Here is a 17,672-nt window from a genome sequence, read left to right on the forward strand (position 1 = left end):
CACCAGCTCCTTCAAGGCCCAGGGCAGCGCCCGCCTGGTCCCTTTCCCTCAGGGGCCAGCCTCCCCATGCTCTAGTCCCTGCCCTGTCCTTCAGCCTCACCCTCGCCATCTCCCTGCCCCAGGATCAAGCAGTGCACGCGGGTCACTATGGACCAGCTGTCCACGGTGCACCACGAGATGGGCCACGTGCAGTACTATCTGCAGTACAAGGACCAGCCTGTCTCCCTGCGCCAAGGGGCCAACCCTGGCTTCCACGAGGCCATCGGGGATGTGCTGGCGCTCTCCGTCTCCACTCCTGAACATCTGTACAAAATTGGCCTGCTGGACAATGTCAGCAATGACATGGGTATGGGGGGTGGAGAGGACCCGGCCCGGCCCTACCCAGACCCCACTCCATCCCACGGCAGGACTCAACTTGCCCGTGTTCCCACCTGCCCTTCCTGTTTCTGCCGCTCTGCCCCAGGTCAGGCAGGTTTGGGGATCCACCCGGAGCCTCACAGCCCACCCCGAGTCCCACCTGGACACTGCCCAAGGGCCCTCTTCCAAGCAGGGCTCCATGGTCCTGAAGGCCAGCCTTCCTTTCTCTGCATCTGCCAGCCCCTCCACCTGCTGGCTCCCGCCGGCTCCTGCCCAGGCCCACCCTGCCCTAGCTGGACCCCCATCTCCCTCTGACCTCTCTTCTCATCTCCTCTTCCGACAGAAAGTGACATCAATTACTTGTTAAAGATGGCACTGGAAAAAATTGCCTTCCTGCCCTTTGGCTACTTGGTGGACCAGTGGCGCTGGGGGGTCTTTAGTGGGCGAACCCCTCCTTCCCGCTACAACTTTGACTGGTGGTATCTTCGGTGAGCAAAGGAGAATCAGGAAAGGCCTAATCCCAAGAGGCCCTCCCCACTCTCCTGGACAACCAGGAGCCTCCTGCCTCCATCACACCGCCCCCCCCCCCCCCCCCCCCCCCCCCCCCCCCGCCTCACCCTTTTCCCCATACATTCTGTCCTGCCTGAAACTCCCTCCTCCAAGAAGTCTTCCCCAATTCACCAGGAGGGGAAGGGATGGCCCCCGTGGGAAAGGTGGGAATGCCTGCTTAACGGCATTTTTTGCAAAGGCTAAAATAGCCTTCATGCAATCCTGACATCCTAAAACAATTTATCAATCCTCTTCTAGAACCAAGTATCAGGGAATCTGTGCTCCAATTGCCCGAAATGAAACGCACTTTGATGCCGGAGCTAAGTTTCATGTCCCAAATGTAACACCGTACATCAGGTACTACTGCCCCCCCCAACCCCTACCAGTTTTCAGGGCTTGTCCCCCATGCTCTTCTGGGCCCCCCGTGAGCCTGGAATTTTAAGTGGGCCTCTCCCTGGATCCAGGCTTGGTTTTCCCTTCTCCCCCGTCTGGCCTCTGCCCTGTGGGGAGCTGAATGGTGCCCGGGCAAGGCCCCCCCCCCACCACCCCCCCTAACACCCAGCCCGTACCTGCAGGTACTTTGTGAGTTTTGTGCTGCAATTCCAGTTCCATCAAGCCCTGTGCAAGGAGGCGGGTCACCAAGGCCCACTGCACAAGTGCGACATCTACCAGTCCACCCAGGCGGGGGCCAAGCTCAGGTGTGTGGGGGGATCAAGAGGGCAAGGGGGAGGTGAGGGGAGAGGGGGAAGGAAGATGTGTCTAAAAGGCAACTGGCTGCTCATGGGAAAGTCACAGGGCCCTGCCAGCAGAGGGAGACTTTCTTCCCTCCCACCCCCTCCTTCCTCGCAAGTATTTACAGAGTGGGCCTTCTGGCTAGCATGGGACGAGACAACATCCCTGTCCCCTTCCCAGAGCTCCTGGTTCCCCAGAATCTTAATGTTGCTGTTCTTGCAGGCCAGTGGGGGACAGAGGTGGGCCAGGGACCAGTACTGGATGCTGGTCTGTGCCCCCTGTGCCCACCGTGCCCATTCTGCCTGACAGGGAGGCGCTGCGGTCAGGCTCCTCACGGCCCTGGCAGGAGGTGCTAAAGGAGGCGATTGGCTCAGATACACTGGATGCTCAACCTCTGCTCAACTACTTCCAGCCGGTCAGCCGGTGGCTGCAGGAGCAGAATCAGCGCAACGGCGAAGTGCTGGGGTGGCCGGAATACCAGTGGCGGCCACCAGTACCCCACAATTACCCACAGGACATTGGTAAAGCCCTGATGGAGGGTGGGGTGGGGTGCTAAAGCAACTCTCCGATTCTGGGCTCTGGACACAGGCCCCTGGTTCCTGGTTCCTGGTGAGCTGCTCCCAGCTGGACCCCGGTGCCCTGCCCTAAAGGGCCTTTGCTCATCACAGCTTGGTTTGGGCGGGGGACGGGGGGGTGGCGGACAGGTATGTTTCTTCCCCATCATTCTAGAGAGGGTGTGCCCAGATCTGAGGCCCCTCCCTGGGGGCAGGCTGGCAGGCACACTGCTCTATGAGGTCACATTGCAGGCTCCATTCTTATTGGCCAGGGGGACTGTGGCTACAGGGCTCTGCTCTCCTGCGGCCATGGGCCAAGGTTGGGCTGCTCCAGGACTGCCTAGCCTCTTCCTTCTCCTGCTCTGCTGTGGGCACCCCATGCTGGTCCCCAGCCAGGAGGCCACCCACCAGGTGACAACCAACCAGGGAACAACCAGCCAGGCAACAACCAGCAGCCAGACAACAACTCGCCAGACAACAACCAGCAGCCAGACAACCCAGAACCCAAGTGGGACCGGCTGGGGGGCGGGGCGGGGCCGGGGGGGGCCGGTGAGGAGGGAGAGGCAGGGACAGTGGCAGGCTTGGGCCCACCCGCAGCAGAGGGCAAGGGGAGGCCTGTCTGTTTGCCTCTACTCTGTCCTACAGGCCTGCTGACCGATGAGGTGGAGGCTAGAAAGTTTGTGGAGGAATATGACCGAAGATCCCAGGTGATATGGAATGAGTATGCTGAGGCTAACTGGAACTATAACACCAACATCACCACAGAGGCCAGCAAGATCCTGGTAGGGACCCTGTCCATGTGCCCCCTCCCCCCCATACACACACACACACACACACACACACACACACACACACCCCGCATGTGCCTGCTCCTCCTCCCAGGGACCAATCCTTAAAACCGAAGACAGAGCCAGCTGCCCCCTCCCCCCCCACACACCCAGTGTGTGTGTGTGTGTGTGTGTGTGTGTGTGTGTGTGGAGGGAGGCTGTCAGGATTTGTGAAAAATCCAGAGGAAATATTTAAAATAATACTCAACTTCAGATTTGGGTGGGTAAATGCTCAATGCCTAAAGAAGTTGTCTCTGATTAACAAGCAGTCTGTTGTTAGCAATAGAATGATTTGTACATAAGGGCGCCTGGGTGGCTCAGTTGGTTAAGTGGCCAAGTTCAGCTCAGGTCATGATCTCACAGTTCGTGAGTTCAAGCCCCGCATCGGGCTCTGTGCTGACAGCTCAGAGCCTGAAGCCTGCTTTGGATTCTGTCTCCCTCTCTCTTTCTCCCCCTCGCCCCCCTCTTTCTCTCTCTCTCAAGAATAAATAAGTGTTAAAAAAATTAAAAATGATTTGTACATAAATAAGTAACAGTAAAGGTGGATTTGTAGATTGAAAGTCCCTGTTTGCCATCACAACAAGGACTAGCTTCCCTTCACTCCACTCTTCACCTGTGTGGTGAGTGCAGATTATACCGAGGTGAGCCACCGAGAACTAGCATTTCTTTTTTTCTTTTTTTGAAACGTTTGTTTATCTTTGAGAGAGAGAGAGAAACAGAGTGCAAGCAGGGGAGGGGCCAAGAGATGGGGAGACACAGAATGTGAAGCAGGCTCCAGGCTCCGAGCTGTCAGCACAGAGCCTGACACGGGGCTCGAACTCACAGACCGCGAGATCATTACCGGGCCGAGGTCAGATGCTCAACGACTGAGCCACCCAGGGGCCCTAAGAACTAGCATTTCTTGAAGACCATTGTGTGTGCTGTCCACAGTTCCTTGGCGCTTTATATCTGCTGCCTCATTTATTCCTCGGTAGCCTTGCAAAACCAGTGATCTTATTCCCATTTTACACATGGGACCCTAAAGCTCAGGCCACAGAACTAATGCCAACCTGTCCGTCTGCTAACAAGACACAGGGTGGGCTTCCCCTGCTTTTCCCCTGCCAGGATAGGTCTTGCGTGACCATGGCTATCTGTTGAGGGGCACGGACTGCATCCAGGACATTATAGACAGTCCAGGTTGAAGAGGGTCTTTGCGGCAAAGGCAACGGACTTGATAAAACTGCCCCCTCACTGCACCCCTCAGTCCCTTCTGCTCCCCCTATGGCACCTCCTTCTCAGAGGCCACTCCAGAGCTCCTGAGCCTCATGCCACGGTCCACTCTCCCCCTGTGCCTTCAGCTACAGAAGAACATACAGATGGCAAACCACACCTTGAAGTTCGGCACCTGGGCCAGGCAGTTTGATATGACCAGCTTCCAGAATGACAGCATTAAGCGGATGATGAAGAAGATTCAGGACCTAGAGCGGGCAGCACTGCCTGCCAAGGAGCTGGAGGAGGTATGTGGCTTGTGGCGGAGCAGGGAGGGGAAGATCCAAGGTCAGGACCAGGTCCTAGCTCGGGGTCTGGCCTTCAAGCTGCTTCCTCTTCCTCTGTGTCATGACATCTGCCACATTGACGTGCACCTACATGCTCCCCCAGCTCCATAGTGCCCCCTGCCCATGATGTCGCCTGGGGCAGAACGGGTAGCAAAGGGGTACAGCCTCTCTTCTTCCTCCTGCAGTACAACCAGATCCTGCTGGACATGGAAACCACTTACAGCGTGGCCTCTGTGTGCCACGCCAATGGCACTTGTCTGCAGCTGGAGCCTGGTGAGGGCATGTGGGGAGTGAGAGGGAGGGTGGGGATGCTGGGCTTGACCGTGTTAGGGGTGCTGGCCCATGGAAGGGGGGTCAGGGTCTCCTAACTCATGGGGTCGGTGCGCCCAGGAGATTCACTCCTCTGTTTTCCCCCAGGGGGTTCTCTGCCACCACTTAGATGGGGCACAACCCTCCTTTGGACCGTCTGCCCGTCTGCTCCCTCTAGGGACCCCCTAGATTCCTCTGTGTGCTCTCCCCTTCAGAGTAGGAGGTACCTCAGATTTGTGTGCCAAGTGCTTAGATGCCCGACTAGGGATAGTAACTCTAAGCACCTTCCTTCCTCCACCCTGTCCACATCTTCCCCACCTTCCCTGGCCCCCACCCTCCACCTCCCCCCTAAAACCAAAGCCACAGCTCAGAGAAGCCACTTCCTGCCGGAAGGAGTGGACCAGCTCTCGCTTGTCCCCTTTCTCTCTCCACACTGGCTGGTGCTTCTTACCTTCTCCCTTTTGGAAGCCTCACCCTGGACACCCAAGTACCTGCACACAGATATGTCCTTTCCTCCCTCCTGACTCACCCTCCCAAGGGCTGGGGAGCCAGAGGCTTAAACATTCTTCTCCTGAGGAATCGCTACCCAGAAACCATCTCTTCCTGGCCCTCCTGCCAACTCCCACATTAGAACAATGACAAATAGAAGGGGAAATGGAAAATAAACAGGAGAAAGAGAAGGCTTTCCTGAGACAGGGTTTGGCCTACGGTTTGTATACATGGGTATGCACGCAAAGCACAGCGGAGACATATGTGTGCCTGCATGTGTATGTGCATGTTTACGGAGAAGACCATTAAAGGGAGCGCAGCCTTCAGCCTCCCTCCCCCCGTCAATTAGCCTCCTAACCCAGGCCTGGGCCGTCAGAGCACTGCCATTAGTGAAACTAAGAAGCAACAAAACAGAATACTCGCAGCGGCAGAGGGCAGAGGTGAAATTCTCAAAATACATTTTTTTCCCTAAACAGAACTAACTTGAATGTACTTTATTCTCTGTGAGAAGTAGATATCATGAAGCACGTTCTGAAACGGAGAGAACGCGAGTCAGTGAGGTGTGGGGGGACCCCAGATGCTGTCCTCAGGCAGAAAGAGAAGCCACCATCGGTCTGTGTGAGGCTTCCAAAATGACACATGAGCTCAGGCCGTCCTCACCCCAGCTCCGAGAGGTGCGTGTCAGCTCCACTTAATCTATGTTGAGGAGGCAACACGCACAGTCCCGTGGCTTTGACAGGACACAGACCCAGGACTTCCGGGCTCCCTGATGATGTTGGGATGGCTCTCTGTACTGTCTTCACAGCAATCCTTTTATTTAGTCCGGTTCACTAACCGTTAGCGAAAGGTGCCCGGGGCCCTGTGAGGACTCAGCGACCAACAAGGCTCACTCCCTGCTCAGGGGCCTTGTGCTTCCTTTTGACTTTTTCCACCCCATGAGTGCTGGATTATCCCCATTTTAAAGATAGGGAGGGACACCTGGGGGGCTCAGTCGGTTAAGCGCCCGACTTTGACTCAGGTCATGATCTCACGGTTTGTGAGTTCGGTCCCCACGTCGGGCTCTGTGCCGACAGCTCAGAGCCTGGAGCCTGCTTCGGATTCTGTGTCTCCCTCTCCTTCTGCCCCTCCCCCACTCACACTCCGTCTCTCTCTGTCTCTCAAAAATAAATAAAAAATGTTTAAAGGTAGGGAAAGGAGGGGGGTCCTGTGACTTGCAAGGTAATTTTCGGGTCAGTGGATGACTAGATAGGAACTCAGGTCTTGTGACGGCCAAGCCGTTTGTCCTTCCCACAGAGGGGTTTGCAGGGAATCAGTGGGGAGCAGCAGCCCTGGAGTCTGGGTTTGTGCCTGGCTGGGCCACTTCCTGGCTGGGGGGACCCGCCATGTCACCAAAACGCTGATGTGCAAACCCGCGCACCCTTCACAAGGCTGCTGCAACCCTGAGGTGGTGTGCGTGCAGCGTGGCCCTGGGGCCACCCGCCCTGTAAGTCTTTGTAGGACTGGCACCGCCCTTTCTCCCATTTCACTAGACTCACTGCCTGTACAGGCCTTTTGACGTGAGTTCACCAATTTTATCCGAGTTCCAAACTCCTATGACTAAGATCACCTTATAGGAGGTGGGAGGTGAGCCCAGGGCTGGAGGCTCAAGTCACTACCCCCCACGCCCCCCCAGATCTGACGAATCTGATGGCCACGTCCCGGAAACATGAAGATCTGTTGTGGGCCTGGGAGAGCTGGCGAGACAAGGTGGGGAGAGCAATCCTCCCCTTTTTCCCCAAATATGTGGAACTTGCCAACAAGGCTGCCAAGCTCAATGGTGAGTCCCTCTGGCCAAGATCTCGGGCTCTCTGGGACCCTCAGAGGGGTCCTCTGAGCCCCTAACCTTGGTGAGAGGGAGGTCCTAGAGGGGGCGGGGCAGAGGGTGCTCAGGGAATGGTCAGGTGTTGAGAGAGCCTGTGCCCCCTCTGCAGGCTACGAAGATGCAGGTGACTCCTGGAGAGCCATGTACGAGATGCCAACCCTGGAACGCGACCTGGAGCAGCTCTACCAGGAGCTGCAGCCGCTCTACCTGAACCTGCACGCCTACGTGCGCCGGGCCCTGCACCGCCACTACGGGCCCCAACACATCAACCTGGAGGGCCCCATTCCAGCTCACCTGCTGGGTGAGCACAGGGACTGGGCCTGGGGTGGGGGTGCGGGGTGGGGGACAGACACAGATGAGGAAAGGTGGGGCCGGTGCTCTCCACATGGCAGAGGGCAGGCTGGGCAGGATCCTACGATGGTGTATCAGGTGGAGGGAGTGAGGGTGTGAGGCTGGAGGGAATGTTGCCGGGGCCGGGGCCGGGTGGCAGCTGGGTTCGGGGAGACGAGCCCCTTGCTTGCATTTAGCACACTTGCTACAGAGTCACTCGGTGCAGGTCGCCACGGGTGGAGCAGTGACAGAATTCATAATGTCATCGCAGGAGACCATATGACCCATGATGCTTGGGCAGGGGTGGTGAGGAAGGGGCCGGGAATGAGAAGTGAGCACCCCCCCCCCAGGAAGTGGCACACGAGCAGAGCCTTGAAAGATGAGAGGTTCTGGGAAGGCTTGGTGGCTCAGTCGGTTAAGCATCCAACTTCAGCTCAGGTCACGATCTCACGGTTTGAGCCCTGCATCGGGCTCGCTGCTATCAGCACAGATCCTGCTTCAGATCCTGTGTCCCCCTCTCTGCCCTTCCCTGCTCAAACGTGTGCTCTCACCCTCTCCCTCAAAAATTAAAAAAAAAAATTTTAAAAGATGAGAGATTCTGACAGATGGAAAAAGTAGCAGTAGGGAGTTAGAAGGACAACACTCAGGCGAAGAGGAATTAGGAGAACAGAGAATATTGAGAGTGTAGATCCATCCCAACTTTTGAACCCTCATTTTTTCAGGGGTTGTAAACTCAAATGCCCTGAATGAATGAAGTAGGCAGTGGAAGACAGTGAGGTCTGGCAGGGACTAGAGCAAAGTGGAGGTCACCAGGTTCTTGTCCCTGTCGAGCCACAGAGAACACATCCCTGGGGGGTTCGTTACTATGAGCAGAGAGGCCAGACGGGGCCACAGACCATTTGCCAACTGTGAGGGAGACTCCAGAAACTCATCCAGCTTTGGATCTAGTTCCTGCTCAGTCTCTAGGGTCCTTGTAGCCCAAGACACCAGCCATCCTTGATCAAGGATGTGGGAGCGGATATCAGCTCAATGACTGAGAAACACAGACCCCAGGAAAAGGAGGCATTACGCCCAAGTGGCCCCCAGAGTGGGGGCAGAGCTGGGGCTTAGAACTCAGCCCTTGGCACTCAAAGCAGGGCTGGATGTGCAGGCTAAAAACAATGTATGTCAAATCCCAGCACGGTTTGCAAATAGCAGGTGCTCGGGATACATTTGTGATCATAAGGCTTGGGATCTGGTTCCTTCTCCATGGGTGATGGTGTTGAGTGTAAGAAATAACATCTCTCTCTCCTCTGTCTGCCTTCTCTTCCCCTCCCTGCCTCCAGGGAACATGTGGGCTCAGACCTGGTCCAACATCTATGACTTGGTGGTACCTTTCCCTTCAGCCCCCAAGATAGATGCCACAGAGGCCATGATAAAGCAGGTGCGCACTGGGCCCCTCATCACATTTCTGCTCCTCCAGGGAAACCCCAAGGCACAAGGGAGGGGAGACCTCTGCCTTGGTGGGAGAAGGCCTCTGCTTCAGGAATTCCCTCTGGCTGAGCCCTCTCCTAACCCCCACCCTGACGCAGTACACAGTCTGTCCCCAGAGGCCCCAGGTTTGGCAGGGCTCCCTCTGCTTGTAGGGCTGGACACCCAGAAGGATGTTTGAGGAAGCGGACAATTTCTTCACCTCCCTGGGGCTGTTGCCTGTGCCCTTTGAGTTCTGGAACAAGTCAATGCTAGAAAAGCCGACTGACGGGCGGGAAGTAGTGTGCCACGCCTCTGCCTGGGACTTCTACAATGGCAAGGACTTCAGGTGTGTCCAGGTTGCAGCCAGGGGACCTTATCAGTGGGCAAGGAGATGAACCAAGTACAGCTTCCACTATTGTCCCCTCAGCCAGAGTGAGCAGAAACAAGTATAGGGGCCAGAGCTTAGCATGAAAGGTCAAGAACATTGGGCCTGGCCTCGGGTTGGCCATTGGCTTCTGGCAGGGGAGCCTTGTCTACGAGGTGAGGGTCTTCTCAAGCACTGACCAGCTTCACTAGCTTGGTTAGTGCCCAAGGTCCCAGTGCTAGGTGAGCACTGTGAGAGCTTCCCAGCCTTCCCTCATTCTGGAGTGACCTCTGCCTACAGCAGGCCATCTTCCTGGGTGCATGTGTCTTGACACAGACAGGTACATGAGAACATGGGGGGCTTTGCACAGATCCATATTCACCATTGGCAGAGGCTCAGAAGCTGCCTTCATTGGAGGACAGTTGTCTATTGCTGCATAGACAGATGCACAAACCACCCCAAAACTTAGTGCCATAGAACAACCATTTGTTTATATTTGTGGTTTTATCAGTCAGGAACGCAGGCAACATGCAGTGGAAATGGCTTGTCCCTGCTGTGCAATGATGGAGACCTCAGCTGGGGTAGCTCTGATGGCTGGAGATGCTGGTGTAGCTCAGTGGGGCCATGTGTCTGGAGCCTTGGTTCTGGCTCTTGGTTGGGTACCTCAGTTTTTCTCCATGTGGCACGTGCTGGGACAGGAAGCTTCATTTGGCTTCTGTACTCACATGTTGGGTCCTCGGACTGGGATGACTGGAGAAGCTGGGGATTGGTGGGACCATCTTTCTACAGGCTAGCTTGGGCTTCCTCCCAGTATGACAGTCAGTCAGTCAGATTTCTTACTGGCAGTCGGCATCCCCCAGAAAGAAAGCAAGAACAGCCTGGTTTCTTAAAGGCTAAATCCAAAACTGGCACAGAGTCACTTCTGCCACATTTTCTTGGCTGAAGCAAGTCACAGATGCAAAGAAGGAAAAGAAGACCCCACCTCTTGGGAGAAGTGGCAAAGATGATCTGCCACTATTGATGAAGTTTCTTCTAGTAAGAGTGGACACAGAGAGACTAGAACAAAACAGCCAGAGTTCACGGGATTGCCTATCCTTGGGCCCTTCCTTCAAAGGCATGAGGACTGCAGCTGTAGGGATGGATGTACAGAATCAGAGGGTTGAGAACTCTCTTGGGAGTTTTCCTTGTATGGGGAATCATAGGAGAAGGTGGGCAGACCCCAACCTCGGTGTTACCAGGATGCCAGGAGGTTCTTCCCATCCCAATACAATGGCAGAAAAATGTGGTCAACTGAACTGAAGGGTTTTGGTTATATCCAAGGGAGAATTTGATCGGCTCACAAAAGAGAATGAGGAAAGATGAAGGGCAAGGTTGGGCCTCTGATGTGGACAGCTCTGTAGATGTCATTTCAGCCCTAACCACGAAAGTCCTGGGTGAATGTGTTTGCTGGTGTTGGGCACATGGGATGTAGAAAAGCTCAGAATAACTGTTGTTCCCTTCAAGAAACCTAAGTCTTGGAAGAGACAAAATATGTGCATGAAAAACACAGAATCCACATTCTAGAAAGCTCTGCGCTAATCACAATTGAGTGCGAAGCCTCAGTTATGCCTTTTGAGCAAGTACTTTGCACAGTCAGAAAACAGCATGGCAGTGAGGGCTGGAGTGATTCAGAGAAGTTGGAAGCAGAAGAATGGCCTGGATGACCATGCTGTAGGGGCTTCTGACCCTCAGATTCCCTCCTTCTCGGGCTCATTCCATACCTCCTTTGGTTTTCCTTCCCATAAAGCTGTGTTCCCTGCATATAGCATTGATGGGGGTCTGCTTTGTATGCAGTAAGGACAGCGGGTCCCTTTGCCCCACCCCCCGTGTTCCAGGATCAAGCAGTGCACCACTGTCAACATGGAGGACCTGGTGGTGGCCCATCATGAAATGGGCCACATACAGTATTTCATGCAGTACAAGGACTTGCCTGTGACCTTCCGGGAGGGTGCCAACCCTGGCTTTCACGAGGCCATTGGAGATGTGCTGGCCCTCTCAGTGTCTACCCCCAAGCACCTCCACAGTATCAACCTGCTGAGTAGCGAGGGTGGCGGCTATGGTGAGAGAGGAATGGGAAGTCCTGGTGGGCAGAGGGACTAAGAAGGGGCAGTGAGCTTGGGAGGCTGGGAGAGGGGACTTGATGGCTCATAGGCAGAGGTTGGGACAGAACAGTGGGGAATAAGGAGGCCACCAGCAGGGTGAGCCGGGAGGATGGAACTCCCATACCAGCCCAAGAGGCAGGTCGCTAGACCCAGAAAGGCACAGAGCCCACTCCTCCCCTCTCCACCCACCACACACCCATCATGGCTGAGCCACTGGGACGTGGCAGGAGGCAGGCAGAGATCTGGTGACCAGGCTCCCTTCCCTTGGCAGAGCAAGACATCAATTTTCTGATGAAGATGGCACTCGACAAGATCGCCTTTGTCCCCTTCAGCTACCTCGTCGACCAGTGGCGCTGGAGGGTATTTGATGGAAGCATCACCAAGGAGAACTACAACCAAGAGTGGTGGAACCTCAGGTTCTAGAATGATCTTGTGGGGGTGTGGGTTCGGGGGGGGGGTGTCTCCATGGGTATCTGTATATGTGAGTGTGTGTGTAAGTGATGAGGTGCACAGGGGGTGATTGTGCACAGAGGCACAGCACACCAGAATCTGGACTGTCCAGTGGAACCCCCGGGGCAAGGTTCACCCTTCACCTCAAAAATACCAACTCTTCCTGACTTTATTCTCCCCAAACCCTCCCTCCAACATCTTTCCCCTTGACAGGCTAAAGTACCAGGGCCTCTGCCCCCCAGTGGCCCGGGCTCAAGGGGACTTTGACCCAGGGGCCAAATTCCACGTTCCTTCAAGTGTGCCTTATATCAGGTAAAGGGGAAGGGAGGAGGCTATTCAATGTTCAAAGTGCCGTTACTGCCCTGTGGGGAGCTACCTGTCTCGGTGACCTGGGAGGCCTGGCTGCATAGCACATTGTGCCTAGGCCACTTACCTGCCACCAAGGCTCATTGTTGTTTCACACTTTTGATGTGATGAGAGCCTCTACCCTCCAGGCATTTGAAAACAGAAACTCTACTATAATTGGCTAATGGTTACAAGACCTTGGTTGGATAGTTAACATTATTAACCATGACCCATGACCCATGGCTAGAGCTAAGCACTGTTTTGTTTTGTTTTATTTTGTTTTTAAACAAGATTGTGATTTCTTTAATATATATTCAACATATTGCCTGTGATATAATTGGAATTATACCTGGAAGACCTTCTACACACTAAAACTAGGGTTAGAGACCCAGTTGGACTGGGAGGCTATGCTCTCAGGGGCATGGAGTCAGGCAGAACTGGGTTCTGGGGTCAGGCATAACTGGGTTCAAATCTTGTTTCCACTTCTTTGTTTCCTTAAGCAAATTTTTCAGTGTCTGTGAGCATCAGTTTCTGCACCTGTGAAATCGTAGCAGATTTCACAAAATTGTAGCAGAACTTAACTTCTCAACATACTGTCCAATACAGAGCATGATCAGGAAATGGTGGCCATAACGCACTAGTATGAATTTATATTCTTTTTTAAAAGTTTTTATTTATTTATTTTGAGAGAGACAGAGACAGCATTAGCAGGGGGCAGGGGAGAGAGAGAGGGAGAGAGAGAGAATCCCAAGCAGGCTCTGTGCTGCCAGCACAGAGCCTGATGTGGGGCTTGAACTCACAAAACCGTGGGATCATGACCTGAGCCAAAACCAAGAGTTGGACGCTTAACCGACTGAACCACCCAGGCACCCCTGAAGTTGCACTCTTAACTGGGACATGTAAACACACCAGTGCTGTGAGTCACGTAGCCAGAGTGTAGACATGTCCAGCCCTTCCCTTCTGCCTGCTGCAGGAGAGCACTTACTGAGGGCTAGGAAGGGTAATTATAGGGTCTGGGACCCTCCTGGTAGAGAAGGGTCTGGGGACATCTGAGGGGAGGGTCTGTGTGTCCCTGACCTGCAGATAGCCCAGGCCACGTGTGAGGCAAGGCAGAGGGCAAGGAGGGCTGTCCCAGGAGGGCTCTGGTCACTTCCAGCCCTTGCCACCTGTGGTTCCTGGAAGCCCAGTGGGGGAGGGCTCGTGCTCATGGTGCCCACCTTCCCAACCTAGCACCTGGCATGATGTCAGCATATAGTCAGGACCTAATAAAGAAGTGTAGGGCGGGTGAATTGTGTTCCCACTGTGTAGGAAAGGAGAGAAAGCCTTCTCAGATGTTCCAGAGAGCAGCTGTGGGCAAGGGACCAAGGGGTATCCAAGGGCCCTTAGAACAGGCCCAACCTGGATGGACAATGTACCAGGATGACCTGTGAGGAGGGCTACCACCTGCCTTCTCCACTGGTTTCCCAGCTTGCAAGCTGGCACTCACTTTCATGTGAAAGCCAGGCCCAAGTGAATGGTTAGCTTCTGAGCTTAGAGTAGATAATTCTCCAGGGCAGGGGTGGGCAAAGGAGACACATTCCAAATTCTGACCAACAAACTTGGCAAAGCACTTTTAAGAAATGCCAGGAAAGTTAGTGGCACATGGCTTATGCCCAGCATTCAAAGTGGGAGGCCAGCGCTGCTGGTTTGGGACATTCTGAACGAAGTGCAGAGGTGGCTCTGGCTTTGACCTGCAGATTTATACCAGGGAATCCCTGCTGTTTGGAATAAAGGGGATCATTTGGGCTGGCTTCCCTGCCCAAACCACCCTGCCAGAAGCGTGGGACTCTTGAGGCAACACCTGGCCTCTACTTGCATACACCCCAGGGATGGAGACCTTACTGCCTCAGAAGCAACTGTCCAAATCTTTGAAGGGCTCTGCCCTGACCCTCCTCACCCATGAGTGATCCCCAGAGCTCCTCAAAGCAGGTCCTCCCGAGACGTGGAAGGAGCCTCTCGGGTGGGAGGCATGGGAACAGGGAGCCTTGAAGACCCTAAAGACCAGAGGGTGAGCTCCCTGCAACACCCGGGCTGCAGTGGAAGGTGACGGGCAACTGGGGCTCGGTGGCACAGGTCCTCAGCCACCCCATCCCACACCATGCTTCCTTCCACTCCAGGTACTTTGTCGGCTTTGTCATTCAGTTCCAGTTCCATGAGGCTCTGTGTCAGGCAGCTGGCCACAAGGGCCCCTTGCACACATGTGACATCTACCAGTCTAAGGAGGCAGGAAAGCGCCTGGCGTGAGTCTTTTCTGGCTTTCTTTTGACCGTTTCCCATGCTCTGACCCCAGTGGGGCTTTTCTGGGAAAACCTGCCATTTTGGCGTCTGGGTTGGGGATCCCAGGTGGAGCCTGTGCCAGACCTTAATGTGCCACCCCAATGGGGAACTAGAGCCCTCTGGGCCCCAACCATCCCTCCCCCATTCCCATCCCCTACCCCCAGACCTGCTCAAGCCCTCCCAATCCCAAAGGAGGTTTAGGCCAGAAGAGGGGACATGGAAGGCGGGAATTAGGCTGGGGCAGGAGCAGCAAGCCTCCCTACTTGTCCTTCTGACTGACTCTGTGTCCCTTCTCTGGTGCTCCCCTAGGGATGCCATGAAACTGGGCTTCAGTAAGCCATGGCCAGAAGCCATGAAGCTCATCACAGGCCAGACCAACATGTCTGCGTCCGCCATGATGAACTACTTCAAGCCGCTGCTGGACTGGCTTCTCACTGAAAATGGGCGGCACGGGGAGAAGCTGGGCTGGCCTCAGTACAACTGGACACCAAACTCTGGTACCACACCCCATCCCCCTCAGCCCCAGGCCAGCCCCCTCCCCAGTTCAGGCAGACTGCAGTCTGACCTCAGAGCAAGAACAGGGAAGCGAGCCTAACCAAGCCCCAGCCCTGCCCATCCGTCTGCCCACTGCCTGCCCACTGCCTGCCCACAGCCTGCCCATCGCCTGCTCTCCTTGCTTTCCCTGCCCAGCTCACTCAGAAGGCCCCGTCCCAGGCAACGGCCGTGTCAACTTCCTGGGCCTGGACCTGGAGGAGCAGCAGGCCCGTGTGGGCCAGTGGGTGCTGCTCTTCCTGGGCGTAACCCTGCTGGTGGCCACCTTGGTCCTCACCCAGCGGCTCTTCAGCATCCGCCGTCACAGCCTCCACCAGCCCCACCATGGGCCCCAGTTTGGCTCCGAGGTGGAGCTGAGGCACTCCTGAGATGACCGGGCTGGGCTGGGCCTGCCGGGGAGCTTCTGCCACCAAGAGACCAGATCGGGGGCATGGGGGCGTGGGCAGAGGACCCACTGCTCCTCTCGAGGCTCACCTCAGCCAGCCCCCCTCCTCCCACCCTGTTCCCCCACTACCATGTCTAGAGTCCCGTACTGACCATCTGCCCTCCAGACCGCAAACCCCCACGGACCCTGCCCCCGAGTCCCTGGGCAGCAGGCCACCTAACATGGAGCCCCCTCCCAGTCTCTCTGTGAATACAATTAAAGGACCTGCCTCCCCCATCTGAGTCTGTGTCCCTCATAGGGAAGCCAGGGACAGGGACTGGGACACTCTCCCACCTCCTGGCAGTCAAGTGGGTCACTTCACTGGACATCTTCATCCTCCTCCAAGAAGAGCCTGGGAAAATGCCCTGGAGCTCTGGCCCCAGCACCCGCCCCTAGCCCAGGCAGTCAGCCAATGTCCCGCCGTGGCCAGCAGCCCCTGCCCAGCCTCGGCACCAACCCAAGAAGACGGGGGAGGGAGCAGACATTCTGGGCTTCCGGCCTTCCATTTCCACGTGCTTCGGGAGCCCTGCCCCAGCTTTCCCATAAATGGCAGGTCCTTTAGATGGAAGACTTCTGGCTCTCCTCCGGGTCCCAGGGGGAGAGCGCCTTGCCCGTGTCTGACTCAGTGAGGGTGCAGAACTGACCGCATTGGTCACCTCAGGCTGCCTGCACCAGCTCCGTGTCTACTTGTATGACTGGACAGAGCTATTTGAGTATTGCCCATGGGGTCCAAGGCTAGACCCTTTTCACCCCAGATGGAGAAGGGCCCTAAATGCTGGAGCTTGGCAAGAGCTAGCAGTCACACAGGGATTAACTTCCGGAGGCCACCCCTTCCCATTCCCCCAAGCTCATTCTCTCACCCTGAGCCTTCCCTCAAAAAGTCAATGTGGGCTTGAGGAAGTAGCATTTTGAGGGACATTTTTATAACTTTTATCTATATGTTTAGTATAGAAAATTTGGAAAATACAGAAAACTATAGAGACAATAAAAGCCCTTTATATCAACACCAAGAGAAAAGCACCACTGACATTTTGGTATACATTAAAACCTTGGTTTGCGAGCATAATTCTTTCCAGAAACATGCTGGTAATCCAAAGCACTCATATATCAAAGTGAAGTTCAAGAACCATTGGCTCTGTTGTGATTGTGTGACATTCAGCATCATGTACTACTCGTATTGCAAGACATCTCTCATTTATCAAGTTAAAATTTATTACAAATGTTTGCTTGTCTTGCAGAACACTCGCAGAACGAGTGACCTACCATCCCAGGTTTTACTGCATATCTTTCCACTTTTTTTTCTCAGTACATATTTTATTTTTAATTTTAAAATTTTTTAATGTTAATTTTTGAGAGAGAGAGAGAGAGAACGAGTGGGGGAGGGGCAGAGAGAAAGGGAGACAGAGGATCTGAAGCAGGCTCTGGGCTGACAGAAGAGAGCCCGATGTGGGGCTCGAACTCACGAACTGTGAGATCATGACCTGAGACACTTAACTGACCGAGCCAATCAAGCGCCCCTTTGGTACATATTTTAAATGAGATCACAGTGTATCTATGCTTGTGTATCCTTTTTCCAATTAACACAACAATCGATTTTTCAGATAGTCAAATGCCAAATCTAGAACCTGGCGAAATGGAAGTTGATCAGTTGCCCAAGGCCAGAGGCTTCCACTGCCAGCCTGGCCCCTCTGTGAGGACCCCTCATCAGAGCCTATTCCCGGCTTTGCTGATGCCTTGACTTCAGCCAGGCCCAGCCCCCAACATCTGTCTCCAATATCCATTGGTCCAGCTTTTTTGCCCTCCCAATCTCCAGCTGCCATGTGTGTCTGTGTCTGGGTGTGTATCTGTGTGTGCATGTGTCAGTGTGCATGTTGCACATAGACTAGGTTGTACAAGCCTGTTCCATGGAGCAGGATGTGGGGTTGAAGTATTTTGGATATGCAAGAGGATAGGAGTTTATGATTAGTTAGGACAATGGAATTTATAAACATATCCTCTAAATAGTTCTAAGATTCTACCACCAAAGACTTTTTAATTACCCCCTCCCCCCACCGTCCCCAGCCTGACGTTTCAAAAGCTCTTTGT

At 54.6% G+C, this 17,672-nt stretch overlaps 1 protein-coding gene and 1 long non-coding RNA gene across 3 annotated transcripts in view; one reads left to right on the top strand and one right to left on the bottom strand.

Moving 5' to 3' along the window:
• Positions 1-1,554, bottom strand: part of LOC125926663 (uncharacterized) — an 8,659-nt gene extending 7,105 nt beyond the window's left edge. Inside the window, exon 1 of the long non-coding RNA XR_007459127.1 lies at positions 1,476-1,554. This is a non-coding gene — a long non-coding RNA (uncharacterized LOC125926663). The remainder of the gene's footprint in view (positions 1-1,475) is intronic.
• Positions 1-15,824, top strand: part of ACE (angiotensin I converting enzyme) — a 20,655-nt gene extending 4,831 nt beyond the window's left edge. Inside the window, exons 8-25 of one of the 2 annotated variants that reach the window (XM_049636319.1) lie at positions 123-346; positions 701-845; positions 1,165-1,263; positions 1,482-1,604; positions 1,948-2,159; positions 2,838-2,974; positions 4,357-4,515; positions 4,740-4,827; positions 7,025-7,168; positions 7,323-7,514; positions 8,869-8,966; positions 9,169-9,341; positions 11,234-11,457; positions 11,772-11,916; positions 12,164-12,262; positions 14,452-14,574; positions 14,921-15,108; positions 15,302-15,824. In XM_049636319.1, the coding sequence (XP_049492276.1) occupies positions 123-346; positions 701-845; positions 1,165-1,263; positions 1,482-1,604; positions 1,948-2,159; positions 2,838-2,974; positions 4,357-4,515; positions 4,740-4,827; positions 7,025-7,168; positions 7,323-7,514; positions 8,869-8,966; positions 9,169-9,341; positions 11,234-11,457; positions 11,772-11,916; positions 12,164-12,262; positions 14,452-14,574; positions 14,921-15,108; positions 15,302-15,531 (2,803 nt within the window). In that variant the 3' untranslated portion in view covers positions 15,532-15,824. Of the gene's footprint in view, positions 1-122; positions 347-700; positions 846-1,164; positions 1,264-1,481; positions 1,605-1,947; positions 2,160-2,426; positions 2,701-2,837; positions 2,975-4,356; positions 4,516-4,739; positions 4,828-7,024; positions 7,169-7,322; positions 7,515-8,868; positions 8,967-9,168; positions 9,342-11,233; positions 11,458-11,771; positions 11,917-12,163; positions 12,263-14,451; positions 14,575-14,920; positions 15,109-15,301 lie in introns of those variants that run through there. The other variant, XM_049636320.1, reaches the window with a different exon arrangement.
• Positions 15,825-17,672: the final 1,848 nt, after the last annotated feature.

Source organism: Panthera uncia, chromosome E1 (assembly GCF_023721935.1).
Source record: "Panthera uncia isolate 11264 chromosome E1, Puncia_PCG_1.0, whole genome shotgun sequence".
Classification (NCBI taxonomy): Eukaryota; Metazoa; Chordata; class Mammalia; order Carnivora; family Felidae; genus Panthera; species Panthera uncia.